The following is a 19,720-nucleotide window of genomic DNA, read 5'->3' on the forward strand; positions in this document are numbered from 1 at the left end:
AAAAAAACTAAGGCGAGACCGGCGGGATTACTAATTAAAAACAAGCCCCACCCCCACCCTACCTGCCGTCACACCCTCACCCCGCTCTCGCCTTGGCCAAATGTTGATGAAGCAAAAAAAACTTAAACCAAATTAATGAGTATTAATAATAACTCTGCTCCTGTAAATTAAAATGTCACTAGCCTTTAATATAAAACGATCTTATGTTAATTACCCTGATGTTAAACACACGAAAATTAGTTTATCAATCATTTAAAGTTCAAATTTTCAACCTAACGTTTGAATTAAACAAATTCAGTGGCGACGGGCACATAGGACGTTCATTCCGTCCATATTTGTGCGTCTCAGTTTCCTTGTACTAATTCGTCTGCTATACCCTCGTATGGGTGATATATTGGTGAAATTGCAGTGAAGAGTTTTTTTAGCCTCATCAACATTTGGCCAAGGCGAGAGCGGGGTGAGGGTGTGACGGCAGGTAGGGTGGGGGTGGGGCTTGTTTTTAATTAGTAATCCCGCCGGTCTCGCCTTAGTTTTTTTTTGTTAATGGGTTTTATTTCAAATTTTTAAGTGGCAACGACCATTGTTTTAAATTTTACCACTTTGATTGGTTTTTACCATCACTGTGTACATTATAGAAAAACATCTCTCAATAGTTCCGTTGCTTGGAACAAACCAGAATAGTTCACAAACAAATTCGGAAAATCCTTCTGAATGAGGTTTATTGAAAGCTTTTCGCCAATTTATGGTGACATTAGTAATATCATCGCCCATCATTATTTCTGAATGGCTTTTTATTGCATTGGCTAGTTAACTTCACACATATGCGCCTAGTGGCTCTATCCATCATTTCGTGCATTTCATGCAGACTGCATGCACGAAATACTCGAAAGGTGCATGAAACGGAACTCTGTCAGTAAGGTTCTCATGTGACATGAGAACCTTACTGACATGAGTCATGTCAACTAAGATTATAACTAATAAGGATGAATTATTTCTGCAGAATTGCGATATCCTTGCAAAATTTACTTAGATACGTCAGAATTTCCAAACACATATGACCGTATCTCCGCGACCCCTCGACCGATTTGTATGTGGTCTGGAGCATTTTTATGGACAATTAAAAGATCATCTGATCTGCTATCTCAGATTTTTAATTTTCATCTGAAAATTTAGAGATAGCTCGAAAATTCACCTAGCAACCCCATAAAATTATCGCTTTTATCGAACATATCTCAGTAACCCGTCGTCCGATTTGAATGTGGTCCATAGTATTTTTGAAGCTATTTTAAAAATCTTTCGATCCCCTGACGCAGATTTTTGCTTTCCCTGGAAAAATTCCGAGATCGTCCGAAAATTTTCACTAAATCTGAAAAAATTGTATGAAGGGGATTTTTGTAAGGGCTGGGTAGATAAACGCAGGTTGCCTAATTGAATTCTGTGCATTTAAGTTGCTGGTGGCATCTTTCTACGACGTACCGTTCGCCCACAATCCGAGCGCGAAATTCTGAGATGCCATGTGAAATGCATACTATGGCTTCGCCGTAACCATGCTTTAATTTTTTGTTATCAGGGTACATGGTTACTTTTTGCCTCGCCTTAGAAAAACAAGATAATTAGGTCTCCCAAGGCATGACGAATCGAAATTATATTCGTCGTAATTGCTGGACAAACTAAAATAACAAACCACACAGTTCTCTGCACTCTAAAAAAAACAATGATCCGAGTATGATAATTACAGTTTTATGGTTTCCTGACATTTATATCATTTACATATGTAATGTGTGACTTTAATAGTGGGGTGTGATTTCTATGCCTTATTTTAATTTAGATAGACGATGACACTTACACAATCTTTGTGTGATTTTAATACAAGTTCTCATTAATAGTGGAAACCATATAAATAACGTTAAAATTACGGTGTGGTGCGATTTATATTACTATGCTTAACTCTATGTCAGCAAAACTTACTTAAACACGGAACATGTGTTTTGAATAATGTTTGGCCAATTGTTGGTTTAGTACAATTATCTATAACTAATGCCTGGTTAATTAGGCTTTCAGTTAAAATAATACAAACATAGTGGTATAAATCTATGAACGACAGCGAAAAATTTGTTTAAATTTAAAATTTTATATTTAGGAATACCGAATTGATGGCGAATTTGGATGATATTGTATCAACTAGACTCCATGGAGTGGGGGAGGGGTGAAAATTCTTACCTAATGCAACAACTTTGCCGCGTACGAGTGGATCATATCGGATTCGAACGACATTAAGAAAAGAATCGTATAATCTTGAATTGACCCAATATACGTTCCAAGTACGGTACGGTCGATTTTAAACAGGTAAAATCCATTCACACCAGCATAGAAGGTCAAAGGTCTCAAGGCCTTAACTTTTTTGGCGTACAATGCGTCCATTCGTGTCCCCTTCTTCATTCCTCTCTTCCACCGAGTAATGACTTCGTCTGAGTCTTCAAAGATCCCAATAGCCACTGGTAACAAGGCCAAGATTATTGCCATAACGACAACCGCCATCAAGGGAAAGACCATGTAGTAGGAATAATTTAACTCTGCGTAGAATCTGATAGCTGCAAAGTTTAGAGACGAGCTAAGGATCAGTCCACCCGTCATGAGGGGGAAGACAGAATTTGCTATCTGTTTCTCCACTGATTGCAGGGTTATCTTCAGTTGCGTCATGATCCTAAGGAGATCTTCCAGCTTGTTGTAGTCTAGAGTGGAACTTTGACTAAAATATTGGTTTTAATACTCGTATCAGAACTAAATTCGAGCAATATTGAGAAAGCTAATATTGAAAAAAACTGAGTCGAAATCTAGCATACCTGATGAAGAATTTTGTAGTCCTGACAATAATTTGATCGGGAATTACCGTCGTAAAGATGAAATTGGGAAATGTTCTGAACAGTTCGGCAAATGCCGCAAATGCCATACAAGTTCTGATTAATTTGTTTATAAAGGACGCTACAGAATTGCACGATAAGCCAAGGGCTGCCCAAATATCTTGAAACAGATATTTCGGGACGTCCAAATCATTAACGAGTACGACAATTGGGGCAAAAATGTATGCATAGAGGGGCAAAGGGATAAGCACGGTTGCCATAATGATTCCTGGCGAAGGTATGTTTTAGATAACAAATTACTTCATACATATTAGAAAATCTTGATGGATAACTTGTTCCGTACTTACCTTTCGTGTCAATCTGGCCATCCCTAGTTTTCCAGATTGGGGCGTGTCTATCAAATAACGCGGCAAAAATATCCCGCCACGTCTTTTTGTCGGTGTGGATCTTTAGGGAGGTGGATTGCGTTCCATATTCTGAAAGAATTAATAAAATCTGTAATTTTATAAAAGTTGATAATTTTGAGACGGCTAAATATCTTGAGAATTATTAGTTTTACCGTATTTTTCAACATCGTCGTATACATCGAGTAACGCATTCAGGACGATAATACCTTGATTGCCATAGACTTGTAGAAATACTGCGATTCCTGCCGCGATTAAGGCTGCATTTAAGAATATAATTTGCTGGACCGTAAACAAAATATTGACACCATTCCGTGGTGCGTAGAGTTGGAGATATATCGAGTGTAGAATAGCTGCGGAGAGTACGGTTACTAGGAGAAAGAAAAGGACAAAGTACATGTAGAAGAAGGTGCATGGGTGACTCTTGTCGAAAGTGAACCTTCTTGTTCTACCATTCCAGCCGAGTGGGGTCCTCCAAAGGACACTGTTTAATCGGAAACTTTCCGTTATGGTAAACCAAACCAGTGGAGTTGGCATTGTTCTTATCACTTGATATCATCAACTGAGACGTATTACGTAAAATAAGTTGAACGAGGTAAATCAGACGACGAAATTAGAGAAAATAAATCGATTCGTTATCTTGATTGTTGATAAAAAATTTATGTGTTTTTTGGCTTAACCCAAATTTTGCGAATTAAACAAAATTATTATAGCGATATTAGACTTTTGTGGTATTAGTTTTCTAAGAATCCTTGATATAACATGGAATAATTAATATGAAGAAATTGCCTGCTGACAAAGAAATTGAGATATTGGTCAATATTTTCCTTAATGTTTAAAGTATGCATGTGTGCTTAAAATTTAGTCTGTTCTTGAAATTCGGGGAATTATGCTAAATTTGTTTTCTATTCTCATATAAATATGTATTTGAATTTACATCGCAAAATTCGGTGAAATTACATTACTGTGGGTTTGCCATCTCGCCAGAACCTTATTGTAGTTTGGGTAATCATATTGAAGAATTAATTTATTGATTGCTCCACTGATAATGATACTTCCTTCTCACGGCGTTTAAAATATTTATCTGTGAAGAACAAAATGTTTGCAAATTCAACTATATTTAAGCTTTCTTTCTAGCCAGACATACCGCATAAAAAAGTCAGTACATGAAATCTCAACCGTTAACATGCTAGCATGCTGAAAATATGTTTTCGTTTCCATATAGGTGCATACTAAACTTTTAATTTAGCGAATGCCACGTATTAAATATGTCCAACGATTATGAAAATTAAATCATAGAAATTGTGCGTATTAAGTTTTATTACCTTTGTCATAAAGTCGGCGCGATGATGCAGATGCGGTAGATAAGGAGGAGAGCTTCCCAATTGAAACTCACAGATTCGAATGCTCCTCTGACATTTTGAAGTAGGGTATAAATATAGTCAAACCCTAAAATGGTTGGACTCCATGGCCTTAATTCCGCCCTCTACACTCCCTCAAATTTGTGAAAAACACGTTGTTTTCACATAGTCAAACCGAAACCAAAAATCCAATTCTGGTCATATTTTCATAATATTGACATTTTTGTGATCCCAGATAGTTGCTTTATGATGTTCCATATCAAACTCAAACTTTCTGAAATTTTTAAAAAATTTGAGCCACACCCATACTAGAGAAATTTTAAAAATTTCAGAAAAGTTGAGTTTGATATTGGATATGATAAAGCAACTATCTGGGATCACAAAAATATCAAGATTATGAAAATCTGACGAATGGAAAATCTGTGGTGACAGTTTACCTATGTAAAAACAGGGCGTTTTTCTTGTTTTTCTCAACTTTGAGGGGGTGTGGCAGATATAATTGGGCCCATGGAGTCAAACCGTTTTAGTGTTTGTGCCCATATCATACTTCAAAATACCAAAAGGACTTTCGAATCTGTGATTTACAATTGGGGAGTTCTCCTCCTAAGTTACACAATTCGTAAGGTTCGAAAACTTTATTTTTTGTTTGTGTAAGTCTGTTTTTGTAGACTATATTTATTGTAAAACTTCATTGGACACAAACTTAAGACATCGCATTAAATATAGACATCATTTTGTTCAACAAAATAATTCATTGCTTAATGTGTTATTACGTTATGAATAAATACGGAATGCTGATTTTGTTTGGAAATGATATACATAATTTTACACAAGGTTAATTCCTAATTTAAAGCATCTCGCCTATCATTTGGCACTGGGCGCGCATTTAGAATTCCCGGTCAGTTAGTGAACATCTGTATCTAATTTAATTTTTAATTGAAAGCCAGTGTCAAGCGGAACTAGTGCATATTAAACTTTTTTTTAAAAAGATGGCTAGATTTAGAAATAATCGTGTTCAAAGTGAAGAACTCGCAAATTCGTGTTTTACAATTCTATAAAATTGTGGCTGGATGCGATTCGAATTCGGCTTGGCAGCACTTTAGACTTCAAGGATGTTCCAAAACGACAATATATCATTATATTAGACTATATAGGGATTCGGAATCAGTAAAGTTCAAAAAAATAATTGTGTTGTAAAACCTAGTGTTATTGCGACCCCTCAAAAGCTCACCAAAAATCACTTCGACAACAATCAATCCTCCAAAATAACTTATGCTGCTCAAAAATAAATGAACGATCGGATGCTTCTGTTCATACGTGAACATCATAAAATAAATGATGTTTTGTTCTGTCCTGACATGGCGACCTCACATTATGCCAAAGAAGTCACTGCGGCTGAAAGCGTCGAATTCGTGCCCAAAAAGGACAACGCTCCAAATGTACCTCAATGTCGACCAATTGAAAAGTTTTGGGCAATTTGCAAAGCAAGATATTCAAAACTTACTAGAAAGCCAAAAACAATTGAAGGGTTCACATCCAAATGGACAAAAATAAGCCAAAGACTCTGGGAAAACGCTCATGAAAGGGATCCGAAAGAAGGTCAGATTAGTGGCGCAGCATGGCGTGAGACAAACCCTTGGTACAAAAAACTAATTGGTAATACTCTAACCTTTAATTGTTCAAAATTTTGTCAAATTTTGTCAACAACTTTAAATTTTATAGGCTACTTTGTGCCAGTGCCAAATGATAGGCGAGATACTTTATTTTAAATTTTAAAGTTTCCAATTAGGATTACTGAATAAGCATCTCAATGGCAAAATTAATTTAAACAATGCAAATCCCCAGAGTGAAGTTTTACAGAAATAACTGTCCGGCTATGATATGAAAACATTTTTTTAAATATGGCAAGCAGCCATTATAAATAAATAAGTTTAACTGCATATTGTATTTTTGTATGTCCTTGTAATTACATTATTACTAAATCTTACTGTTCAGTAATAAAATAGTTACTAAATCATTGTAAATATACTACTTTCCTCTGCACCAAAACCAGTGATCGGCATGGTCGCGCGACCAATGGTCGATTTTTGCGACCATCGACCAATGGTCGATGGTCGCAAAATTGCCTATGGTAAGAGATAGGCATGGTCGATTTTTGCGACCATTGGGCGATGGTAGCAAAAAATTTTGGTGGTCGCGCGTCCAATGGTCGATGGTCGCAAAAATTTTTGATGGTCACGCGACCAATGGTCGATGGTCCTAAAATTGCCGATCACTGACCAAAACAATTGACTGTAACCATGTACGATTAAAATTTGTAATGCTTGTTACTTTGGTGGGGAAGCTCACTCCATACTTATAATTTTTCGTAATACAAATATCACAGATTTTATGCAATAGAATTATGAAAACAATGGAAAGTTAGGATGTGGGAAACTTGGTTATTGGATTGTGTAAAAAACCAAAAAACTTGTAAATCAGGCAATATGTTCCTACGATAATGGATAACCTTGAAAAACAAAATTTAATTCCAAAATTTGTTGACGAAAATATTTATCTGGATATTGAATCTGAAATAAATAAAAATCAGAAATGATTAAATATGAAAAGGTCTCACGGTCGGACTGTAACAGTAAAAGATATCTTATGCTGTAGTGTAAATTGTTCAGACTTATTTGAAAGGTATTACAGTTTTGAAATTGCGTAACTTTCACATGTAACAAAATAGGGATACAGAGACGTGACTTTCAACCACATTTGGATGGTGGAACATGTGGATGCACACCTTAATTTTGTCTTAGTTTCATTAGGATGATATAAGTGTATGGTCATAGTTTGCTACCTCGGGTTTTTTGGGTATTTGGGTAAATGGGTTTTATTGGGTTTTATGGGTATTGAATTCTAAAAAACCCCGGGTAGTTGGGGTTTTTTGGGTTTTATTAGTTAGTTATGGTAAACATCCGATAGGTGGCGTTAACAAAACCCAATAAAACCCCATATACCCAAAAAACCCAATAAAACCCATAAAACCCATAAAAAACCCCGGGGTGGGGGTTTTATTAATAAAGCTCTGGGTTTTTCCAAACCCTGTGTATGGTTTCTAGTTGTTTATCAGTTGTTGATCTGAAAGTGTATGATTCAAAGTAAATTTTACGATACAAATGTGTTTATTACGGTAGTTCAATATTTAAAAACCTCTCAGTACGGCTTCACTTGCCCGACCCAGGATAGGTCATTCATTTTGTCTGTGTTTTGTACAAAACACAGACAACCTCAATTATATCATATGAATCATCCCGTACGATGCCTCTATATGCACGCTCGTCAAATTTATTCATATTTTCTCAGAATTCAATTCAGAATTCATTTCAGCTCAATTGAAAGATTTTGAAAAATCGGTGTGGGTCAACCCCTAGGGTCTTTCAACTTGAAAATTTTCTGAATCGAACGTCATAATCTTTCACTAGAAGGTATTTGGCATCTATGTGCCGATTTTCAGTATTATACGGCTAATTCTGAAAATCGGTACGGGTCACCGTGTCGGGTCCCCAATATGACTGAAAAATTTGGCAGGATGAACCCAATGTGCATATAAACCATGAGTATGTACATTGGGTTCTACCTACAAAATTTTAGTTTTCTGCAAGTATTTCGAATATTCTGCACCAGACCAAAGGGTCCCCCCTTTGGTTTTAAGGTACCCCATACCCCCCACCGGCTAACCGCCTGACCGATCATGCCCATCTTCGAACTTGACTTGTATATATGTATATACTATGTGTATGCAAAATTTCAAGTCCATCAGTCAACTTTGAAGAGAGTAATCGAGAGACAGACAGACAGACAGACAGACAGACGGACAGATAGACAGACAGACCGGGTACATAAGCCCTGGGTCGGGCTAAAAAAAGGAAATGGAGTTAAACCTATTTCTATAGGTTTTTATTGTTTCTTTGAAAAACGAAAAAAAATACTGGAAACTTATTTGCATCCTATTACATGGTAATAAAAAAGCTATAAGTATTTTCAATTTAATTATATTTCTTACCATATCTTGTCAAGAAATTTTGAGGAAATCAATACTGGTTTGTTTTATATAAATGGGTCATCATTACGGGTTCATTATTTTCGATGAAATCCAATCTACTAAATTTTCTAAGTATGCTGAACTCTTAATTTGGGAAAAACCAACTTATGTTTTATTCAGGGGTAAATAAGTTATTGTTTCATAACTTTTGTGGTTTACTTTACAGTTTTATGATTTTCTGGCATTTATGTAATCTATGACGTTAATAGTGGGTGAGATTTCTATGCCTTATTTTAATTCACATAGACTTAATCTGATGACACATACACCATCTATGTGTGATTTTAATACAAATTCTCATTAATAGTAGACATAATATAAATCACGTTAAGATTACAGTGTGGTGCGATTTATATTAGATACTACATATAACTCTATTTCAGCAATACTTACTTAAACACGGAGAAATTGTTTCGAATAATGTTTGAGTAATTGTTGGTTTCGTACAATTATCTATACTTATGTAATGCGCGTTTAGCTAGGCTTTCAGTTAAACAATGCACACATAGCGTATAAATCTATGAACGACAACGAAAAATTTGCACAAATTAAAAATTTGGTAATTAGAAATTTAGAATTGACGGCGAATTTGAATGTTATGGTATCAACTAGATTACAAGGAGGGGGGGTGTGGGAATTCTTACCTAATGTAACAACTTTGCCGCGTACGAGTGGATCATATCAGATTCGAAGGACATTAAGAAAAGAATCGTATAATCCAGAATTGATCCAATATACGTTCCAAGCACGGTACGGTCGATTGTATACAGGAAGAATCCATTAACTCCAGCATAGAAGGCTAACGGTGTCAGAGCTTTAGCTTTCTTGGCGAAGAACGCGTCCATTTTTGTCCCTTTCTTCATTCCTCTCTTCCAACGAGTAATGACTTAATCGGAATCCTCAAATATCCCTATGGCCAGTGGTAACAAGGCCAAAATTATAATCATAACAACAACTGCCATCGCGGGAAAGACCATGTAGTATGAATAATTTAATTCACCATAGAATCTGATAGCTGCAAAGTTCAACGACGAGCTTAAGATCAAGCCCCCCGTCATGAGGGGGAAGATAGCATTTGCCAACGGCTTCTCCCCAGTTTGCAGTATTATCTTCAATTGCGTGAAGATCCTAAGGAGGTCTGCCAGCTTTCCGTAGTCCAGAGTTGAACTATGACTGAAATAAATAGCTGGTTTTAATAATTTTATCAAAACTTAGCTAAGGATACCATTGACTGCGTTCAAGTATTTCATGTCGAGAGAAATTAGGGTTGGTCAATATCGTAATTTTTTTTGGAACAGTATATGATGACGTTTTTATTCCACGATGTTACCATTAGTTTCTCCTATATTTGTCAACCGGTATACGTAAAACAATACAAGTAATTTGACTAAACGAAATCTAGCTTACCTTATAAAGAATTTTGTAGTTCTGACCATGATTTGTTCGGGAATTACCATCGTAAATATGAAGTTAGGAAACGTCCTGAACAGTTCGGCAAATGCCGCAAATGCCATACCTGTCCGGATTATTTTGTTTAAAATGCACACGATAGAATTGCCCTGCAATCCAAGGGCTGCCCAGATATCTTCAAACAGATATTTTGGAACGTCCAAATCATTGACGAGTACGACTATCGGGGCGAAAATATATGTATAGAGTGGCAATGGGAGAAGTACAATTGCCATAATTGTACCTGGTGAAGGAAATTTTAGATAGTAAATTGATTCGAATTAAAAAAATATAATAGATCCCCTGCGCCGTGCATACCTCTCTTATCAATCTGTCCATCTCTAGTTTTCCAGATTGGGGTTTTTCTATCAAATAACGGGGCGAAAATATTTTTCAATCCTGTATTTCTATTGGTGTGGATCACCCCGTTGGATTCCTTGGATATCGTTCCATATTCTGAAAAAAAGTCATAAAATTTGTGACGTCATAAAAGAAGACAGATTTGATCACGCTAAATATCTTTATTGTGCTTTTGCAATTTTTACCGTATTCTTCTACTTCGTCGTACACATCGATCAACGCGTTATAAACGAGAACACCTTGATTCCCATAAACTTGAAGATATACCGCGATTCCAGCCGCAATTAAGGCTCCATTTAAAAATATAATTTGCTGGACCGTAAACAGAATATTTACACCATTTCGCGGCGCGTAGAGTTGGAGATATATCGAGTGTAGGATCGCAGCGGAGAGTACGGTTACTAGGAGAAAGAAAAGGACAAAGTACGAGTAGAAGAAGGCACATGGGTGACTCTTGTCGAAAGTGAACCTTCTTGTTGTAACATTCTAGCCGAGCGGAATCTTCCAAAGGACACTGTTCAACCGGAAACTTTCCGTTATGGTCAACCAAACCAGTGGAGTTGGCATTGTTCCTTTCACGTGATATCATCAACTGTAACGTATTACGAAAAATAAGCTTGAAGGAGGCAAATCAGACTACGAAATTAGAGGGATAAAAATCGATTCAATATTTAGATTGTTGATAAAAAATTTATAGTTTTTATTTCTTTCGTAGAACTCAAATTTTGCGAATTAAAGAAAGTTATTATAGCAATATTAGACTTTTGAGGTTGCTCTAAGAATGCAGAATCTCTAATATGGAATAATTTATGTGAAGAAGTTGTCGTCTAACAAAAAATCAGCCATCCTTCGATTTTATCCTTTATTAGTTTGAAATATGCAAATGTGCTTAAAATTTAGTCTGTTCTGGAATTTCGGGCAACTATGCTAAATTTATTTTCCATTCTCACAAATTTATTTGAATTTATGTGAACATCGCAAAACAAAGTGAAAATACATTACTGCTGCTAGTTTGCCATCTCGCCAGAAACTTATTGTTGTTTGTGTATTTATAATTATTAGTGAATTAATTTCATTGGATTCATCCACGGATAACGATTATATTTATTTTCTTTGACGTTGAAAATATTTATTATGGTTGATACATTAAAACGAGAATCCATTCTTGCTGAGGGGTTAGGTGGCACAGAGCGCAATTTAAATGATTCGCCAGGTAAGGGTTGTTAAATTATTGATTTTCGTTTTGGTATATCAACCATAGTTCAGAAAAAGTGCACATTCAACGATATGTAAGCTTTTTTCTAGCCAGACTCAAGATTGATAGTACAAGAAATTTTATCCGTTAAAAAATTATCGAGTTGAAAAGAATTTTTCGTTCCCATATACGTATTTAATTAGGTGCATACTAAACTTAAAATTGAGCGAATATCAATTATATGGAACGGTTTTGAAAACTAAATCGTAGAAATTGTGCGTACTAAGTTTTAAAATCTTTTTCATAAAATCGGCATAGTGATGCAGATATGGTCGACAAGGTGAGGTTATGTAATTTCAGCAATTCATAGTGTTTGAGAAGTTTTTTGTTTCGGTCTGTTTTTGAAGACCTCATTTATTATTAAACTTAATTGGATTCAAACTTAAGGCATGACATTAAATATTTAGACATTATATGTTCAACAAATTAATACATTACCCAATGTGTTATTACATCGTCGTGTATAAATACAGAATCTTGATTTTTCTGGATGTTTCGTGATGTTATACAAAGTTTTACACAGGATTAATTTCAAGGCAAAAGATTAAATAGGGAGTCCAGTTAATTTTCTAATCTAAAGTTTCCGATTAACATGACCGAATCAGTATGGCAGTTGCAAAATTAATTTAATTCAAATGAAGCAAATTATTAAGGTGAAATTGTACAGAATTAATTTGTCCGGCTACGATATAAAAAAATTTTTTAGGTATGGCAGGGTGCCAGTATTTTTAATGAGTTTAATTTCATATTGTATATGTACTTGTGTTTAAATTATTACTAAATCATACTATTTAATGATAAACTATCGTCGGTGTATTTAAACAGGATGAAGTTCTTGGAATAAGGTTGGGTGGTATACGTGTCTGACTAACATTACGGGCAGCATTTAGCTTTTCAGAATTATTGAAGCAAAATTTGATCTGGTTAAAATATACAGACCTTAGTTACTAAATTATTGTCAATATTTTATTCATTAATTTTTACGCTTATACTGTGTTACTTTCCTCCGTATCAAAACTACAGAATAACGGGATCGGGTATAAATTTGTAACGCGTGCTACTTCACGGTGGGAAAATCACTACTCACTTATAATTTTCCGTAATTAAATATCACGGATTTTCTGCAGTAGAGATAACCAGGAAAATAATGGCAAGTTTGGAAGGGAAACTTGGCTATTAGGTTGCGTAAAAAACAAAACATTAGCTCCTAATCAGGAAATATTTTCCTATTATAACCGGTAGCCTTGGATATGCCAAGGAAATTCAAAAATTTGTTGACGAAAGTATTCATCTAGATATTGAATCTGGAATATATAAAAATCAGAAAAGTGTATGTACTTTCAAAACTTTGCCGAATTGCCGAATTGCCGTTTTGTAATGCCGAATTGCCGAATTGCGTGCCGTATTGCCGAATTGAATGCGGAATTGCAGTTTTGAGTCAGCGATGCCCTGCAATTTAAGTTTCATTATCAAGCTACTTCAATATTAAGTCGATTATTTACTCACGCATTAATCTCAAATAATGTAAGCCGGATATTAGGAAATCTGTGTTGATTGCAAAGTAACATTATTGGGATCGTGTTGTTTAGCGTACATACGCATGGAGCCGATTAGTATTGCCTGTTCTTCTTCTTTGATCTACTCTTCTTTTTCTTCACTTCCATCCTCTTCTTCTTAAGAGGCGCTCGGACTAGGATATTTTTGTGATGGTTCACCTGGGTTGGGAGCCAAAAACTCAGGAACATATTGGCCAAGAAGAGAAATAGAAGAAGCCATGGCTCAAGATTGTAATCGCAGAAAAAGTTGTACAGAAACATTCCAAAAGAGACTACCGAGGATTCTTCATCTGGTAAATTTGTGGAGGGAAATGTCTCCGAGGAATCCAGAATTCTGGCCATTTAGGAAGTCCTATAATAATTAGAAAATTTTAAACGACACCCGAGATTATAGTTGCTTCAGATTGAATAATTTCGCAAAATATTTTTATACTGAAGACAAGTTGTCAAATGAACCAAACTCGCTACCCAAAACTTGTTTATTAACAAACAGTATGCAATGTCTTGTATGGATTTCTCGTGTAGCTGAATTCCGCAAATATCGCATAAGCAAATATATAATATAGTTGATGATTTGTTTACGGAAAATTATGTATTTTTATATATTGAAAAATAAAGGATGAATGTTAACTCACAGATCATATTGGAGTGAGACAGAGAAATATCTAATGATTTGCAACAATCCGGAGAGAACTAAATCCCTGGAGAGATAGTAGATAAGTAAGATGTAAAGTTGTGAAAGATCGATCTGTCAGTAAAGTGAATTGAAAGAAAATCACGCACCTTCCCCTTGTTATCTTGATGCTGTCCGGGTTGAGACTGCCTCTCCTGGAATGACCAGGAAGATAGGGTATCCTTCAAGATGATTCATATTTACCTGGGATAGAGGAAGGTATGACGCATAGAAAACATAAATGTGTAACAAATCCTAGTGATAGTAACATGCATGATAATGACATAAGAAATAGTAAAATAAAGCACATCTTACCAATGAGTAGTGGTCGTGCAATGTCTTTAGACAAACTATTTTGCATTAAATTTTTTATCACAAATCTTGTCCCGCATTATAATGACAAGATGACAACTCACCCTAAGCCCAAATTCCAAACAACGTGATTCGCATGTCACCCGTGTCCTCATCTTATACAAAAGCGGAGTGATGGATTTACACAATAAAATATGAATCCGCTCCTAACTATCGTCCATACCTAGGAAGACGACAGGATTACTTTCCGCTGCCGTTGCCCAAGCAACAGGTTGCGGATGAGGTGGCGATCCAGGTGAAAAGAGGATTTGAACGGAGAAGAAGGAAATACCAAGGGTAAATTATTCTTTCAGATTCTCATATTTGTAAATAAATGTTCACTGTCCGGGACAAAATATTTTCCTTTCCCAATTTGTCGTTGGACTATGGTTCATTCCAAATTAATAGACCATTAACGTTAAGCTTATGGGAGCTTCAAAATGCTCCAGAAATGTCAATTCTTGACCAAATTTCAAAATTTAAAGTGTTTTGGAAACGTTGAACCCTTGCGGAGAATAAAGCGTTTCCAGATTTTTACATTTCGGCCCCCCTGACCTACAAATTAGGTCACAAGGTCAATAAATGAGAAATGTTCTCCATTAGCTAAAATGCATCCTAACACCCAATTTCTAAAAATTTTGATTGTCATCATTCAGTGTTGGTCTCAGGTGTTCCTCCTGCACGGTCATGAGGTCAAAAATAGTGCGGGGTCATTGTGGGGGTGCCTGTGGGTGTGGCGTAACTTGATTCCTTGCTTGGTTCATTAAAATTTCTGTAATATAAATGGTTAAAATAGCACCTTAAGACTTGAAACACATTTCTCTTGACGCAGGCACTAACACCCCACAGTGGGAGTGGCTTTTGGCGCTTTTTATATAATCTTAGAAAAGTATGACATATGGCACCAATTATTTTTCAGGGCAGAAAGGCGAATTCATTGGTCACCCCTATAAGTGAATAACCACACCCACAAGTGGGAGTGGCTCCTATCTATGCTAATAATATTCCAACAAAGTATGACATGTGGCACAAATTCTATTTGGGGGTGCAAATGTCACTTCGAATATTATCTGTAAGTGTTCAAAGCCACACCCCCCAAGTGGGTGGGTGTGGTTTTCGAATATTTTTGTGCCACGCTGGATAGTGATCCCGTGCTGAAAAACATGATTTGGTTGCCCGCTAAAGTTTCTGAATAGCACAAAACAAAAAATTTATTGAAGCCACACCCACAATGGGTGTGGTAGTTATATGATTGGATTTTGAAGAACAAATGGAACTTCTAATCAGGGTGAAATTAGATGCCATTTGGAATATTTTCTTTAGCGAATTCATATGGCAACACCCACTTGGTGTGTGTGGGTTTTAACACGTACAGATGATATTCGAAGTGACATCTGCACCCCCAAAAAGAATTTGTGCCAAATGTCATACTTTGTTAGACTATTATTAAGATAGCCGGGAGTCACTCCCACTTGTGGGTGTGGTTATTCACTTATAGGGGTGACCAATGAATTCGCCTTTCTGCCCTGAAAAATAATTGGTGCCATATGTCATACTTTTCTAAGATTATATAAAAAGCGCCAAAAGCCACTCCCACTGTGGGGTGTTAGTGCCTGCGTCAAGAGAAATGTGTTTCAAGTCTTAAGGTGCTATTTTAACCATTTATATTACAGAAATTTTAATGAACCAAGCAAGGAATCAAGTTACGCCACACCCACAGGCACCCCCACAATGACCCCGCACTATTTTTGACCTCATGACCGTGCAGGAGGAACACCTGAGACCAACACTGAATGATGACAATCAAAATTTTTAGAAATTGGGTGTTAGGATGCATTTTAGCTAATGGAGAACATTTCTCATTTATTGACCTTGTGACCTAATTTGTAGGTCAGGGGGGCCGAAATGTAAAAATCTGGAAACGCTTTATTCTCCGCAAGGGTTCAACGTTTCCAAAACACTTTAAATTTTGAAATTTGGTCAAGAATTGACATTTCTGGAGCATTTTGAAGCTCCCATAAGCTTAACGTTAATGGTCTATTAATTTGGAATGAACCATAGTAAAGGTTGGTGCATTGTATCCCCAATAGAACAGTTCTCTCGCTGTGATAGAGCTATCCCTCCACTCCGACTCTCTTCGCATCTTTGATCCACGAGTTACTATTTATGCAAAAAGCTATACTTTGTTAAAATTACAACCAGATAAAATTATATTATTTCCAGAAAACTCGCATATTTCGCAAAACTCGGTAAGCTAGCATTTTAATATGATTTCTGCGCTGGCTATGATTTATGTTTGTTTTATATGAAAACCACATGTAGTTGGCATGAGCATCTCGCTAAATGGCGAACATTGAAATTAAATACAACGTAGAGATCATATCCTCAATTTAAGCCATGGTCATATGTATGTATAAATTACAACCGGTGACTATCGCGCTTATAGCATTGACCGTTGGTTCTACAACTCTCTACTTTAGAAAAAAATTATAAACTTCGTAAAAAGCTAAAATTATCATAACATTTTGGAAATAAAATGACATGAAATTATTATGATTGATAAATTTTGCTATTCCTCATTACATAGCGTACGGTATGTACATATATCTTGATTATCAACTGACAAACGAACCGTCGGATTTTTTTTGCTTTTGCCTATCTACATGCCTGATTACTCGGATGAATTATGTGTTGATAACTTGGCTGTAAATCGATTACATGTCATATTTACACACATATCAACAAATCGACATATGTAAATCTCCTGCTGCATATGTAATGCTAATAAATACGTAACACTATGCTATTGTTGACTCACAAATAATGCGGTGTTGAATTAAAATGAATACGAATATTGTAGGATACGTAATGCATTAATATGCTGTATTTATAAAACGAATCAGGGTTGTATAAAGCTTAATGACGATGGAACCGTTCGTTCCAACAGAAGCGAGTTAAAAATGCTTCTTGCATAAAAGTCCAATTTATTATGACATGAATCATATTGAAATTTTATTTGCACCGGTACATATTGTTTGTATAAATCGGAATTTTTATTTAAGTAATAATCAGAATTCGGTAGGAAATATTAACCTAAAAAATGTGACAATCATATGACAAGTTCAGGGATTCATATGGAATTCCGGTCAATCAATTGGTAAAACAGACATCTTATTCATCGTCTTCGCTCGATAAGCTGACATACCCTCGCTTACACTTGTACCGAATATTCTCCACATAAGTCACGTTCTGCCCATCGATAAACGTGTCAATCACGTCGAGAAATCTGACAAGATTCTCCTCCTCGCCGAAAAGATCGATTAGTGTTTCTTTAATGAGGATCATGTCCTCGAGGTCTTGACTAATCTTGTCGCACATGGAGTTCACCGCGTCTTGTAATATTTCTCCTTTAGTAAGGACACGGAAAACGTGCTCGCTGTCGACGTCACCTTCGATATGATTCCCAAAATCTTTTCCCATCCCTAAGATATCGTTTACCAACTGGGTATTCCCTGACGCGATGTTAATCATTTTACGGAAGACGGGATGCCGTCTGATTTCTGAGGATAGCCGTATCCCCATGACAAACGCGATCATCTCCAGGGTCCAACTACCCCCAGAATTGACGACTCCCCAGTACTGGAATGTCGCTAGATTGTACCTGGGCAAAAATAAAAAGAACTTTAGAAAAATTTGTAAAAACCTTAGCAACTTTGTCGCTCAAAATCTCAAATTTTAATAACCTTTTGTCCACCCGGCTAATCGTGTGCCATTGATAACAGTCAAAAATAGTTTGCAAAGTTTCAACGATATATTCAATCTCGTCTGCGAAGCTGATTCTTGCCCACTGTTTACTTCGAATTGTTAGATCCGTCGCCCAAGCACACATGGGTCCAAATTCGGGAAATTCTTCCAATCCAGGAATTTCTTTAGGGACACTTTTACCACTAAATATCTTAATATATGTGTCATTTACGAATCGCAAGGCGTCAATGCTTGGTTTCTTGTCAAGTTTTTCGCCACGATTCCAAATCTCCTCCATGGGATCGTCCAAAAACCAGATCCAAATTAATTGACGTGCCACAAAATCCAGTTCGGGTGATGCCACGTGGAATCCTGGCATCCAATAGAGGGCAAATTGTACCGCGGTGAGGATCATAGTTTTGATTGGATAGTGTTTAAAATGGGAATCTTGGAAACTTAGCAGCTTCGCAAAACTGGTGTATTTAACTGCCATCTCGTTAAGAATGGCTGGATCTACTTCTGAGCGTGACAGATTAGGTTGTACTCTACGAAACCGGCCTGCCACGGTCTGCATACCGAGGGAGGGAAGAGTGATGTCAGGAAAATTGAATTTGACACTGCCCCTCAACTTGGTTGGGCGATATGCGATTGGCGTCATTATCAAGGAAATGGGGAAGTGTTTAAGATTATTTGTGATCGAAGGTAAGAAATGCACTGACTCGACATGACCACGGGGATAGTTTTATATTACAAAAATATTTACAAAGAATTGTTGCCAAGGTAGTCGTATAAATTAATTCATTGACTTGACCACGGATTCTTATCAGGTTAAGGTAGAAACATCTACGCCTCACCAATCTACAATTTTATGACGTTGTCTAGCATTACCAAGTTTATTTAGCAGGTTGTAGGTTGTACATACTACCAAATCTTCTAACATTTTACCACGTACCTGCAATGTGTTCTTTCTTGACTGGAAAATTATAAAACTTTGATCAACAAACTTTGATCAACAAACTTTGATCAACAAACTTTGATCAACAAACTTGGCATAATTTTACTTGAGTATGATAATACATATTGGTTAGTTTTATCTGCGTTGTTATAAGTTCAATGTCCAATTCTGTTAGTGGAAGTAGCACGCATTTCACAAAGGTATGTGGTATTTACGTGTTCCACAGTGAAGTCGGAAATTCCCACGGTTTGAGCAGCATTGTCTGAGTCTGACCAGACGAATTACTTAAGGAGGAAATATGTCACTCATTTCTTATGGAATCAGGAGGCGTAGCTAATGCATTCCAAGTCGAGGCGATGATGTGATAATTCGAGTAAACAACTGTATGAAAATGAGACATGCTCGCTCGTAATAATGCGGCACATGACATCAATACAGGATATTACGAAACTCTGTCTGACTAAGAAGAAAGCTTGTCTCTCGTTAAAATAACTACTTAATGTAATCAAGTATAATTGTAGAGATGTCTAAATAATAATATTCATTTCCCACGTGACAATTCATAACATCAAAATCTGTTCTCAAAACTGTCCAAAAAACTAGAAAAAATCCGTACTTAAATTGCAAATGAAATGAAATTAATATTGTAGATAAAATACAATAA

General features: G+C 36.2%; 2 protein-coding genes and 1 long non-coding RNA gene across 4 annotated transcripts; all 3 read right to left on the bottom strand.

The window, feature by feature from the left end:
* Positions 1-8,854: 8,854 nt before the first annotated feature.
* Positions 8,855-11,007, bottom strand: LOC118437479. Its single transcript, XM_035856504.1, has 6 exons — positions 10,992-11,007; positions 10,708-10,923; positions 10,481-10,618; positions 10,121-10,406; positions 9,714-9,886; positions 8,855-9,623 (listed from the first exon to the last, which is right to left on the bottom strand). The coding sequence occupies exons 1-6, from the start codon at positions 11,005-11,007 to the stop codon at positions 9,601-9,603; spliced, it is 852 nt and encodes a 283-aa protein (XP_035712397.1). The 3' UTR covers positions 8,855-9,600.
* Positions 11,008-11,668: 661 nt separating this feature from the next.
* LOC118437495 lies at positions 11,669-14,855 on the bottom strand. 2 transcript variants are annotated; one of them, XR_004836124.1, is made up of 5 exons: positions 14,322-14,855; positions 14,117-14,210; positions 13,969-14,034; positions 13,284-13,685; positions 11,669-13,226 (listed from the first exon to the last, which is right to left on the bottom strand). It is a non-coding gene; the product is annotated as an uncharacterized LOC118437495 (long non-coding RNA). The 2 variants fall into 2 exon arrangements; XR_004836123.1 differs by having other exon boundaries at positions 14,117-14,855.
* Positions 14,856-17,386: 2,531 nt separating this feature from the next.
* LOC110855698 lies at positions 17,387-19,648 on the bottom strand. Its single transcript, XM_022104108.2, has 2 exons — positions 18,101-19,648; positions 17,387-18,018 (listed from the first exon to the last, which is right to left on the bottom strand). The coding sequence occupies exons 1-2, from the start codon at positions 18,757-18,759 to the stop codon at positions 17,529-17,531; spliced, it is 1,149 nt and encodes a 382-aa protein (XP_021959800.1). The 5' UTR covers positions 18,760-19,648; the 3' UTR covers positions 17,387-17,528.
* Positions 19,649-19,720: the final 72 nt, after the last annotated feature.

The sequence above is a fragment of the Folsomia candida genome, unplaced genomic scaffold, assembly GCF_002217175.1.
Source record: "Folsomia candida strain VU population unplaced genomic scaffold, ASM221717v1 Fcan01_Sc013, whole genome shotgun sequence".
Classification (NCBI taxonomy): Eukaryota; Metazoa; Arthropoda; class Collembola; order Entomobryomorpha; family Isotomidae; genus Folsomia; species Folsomia candida.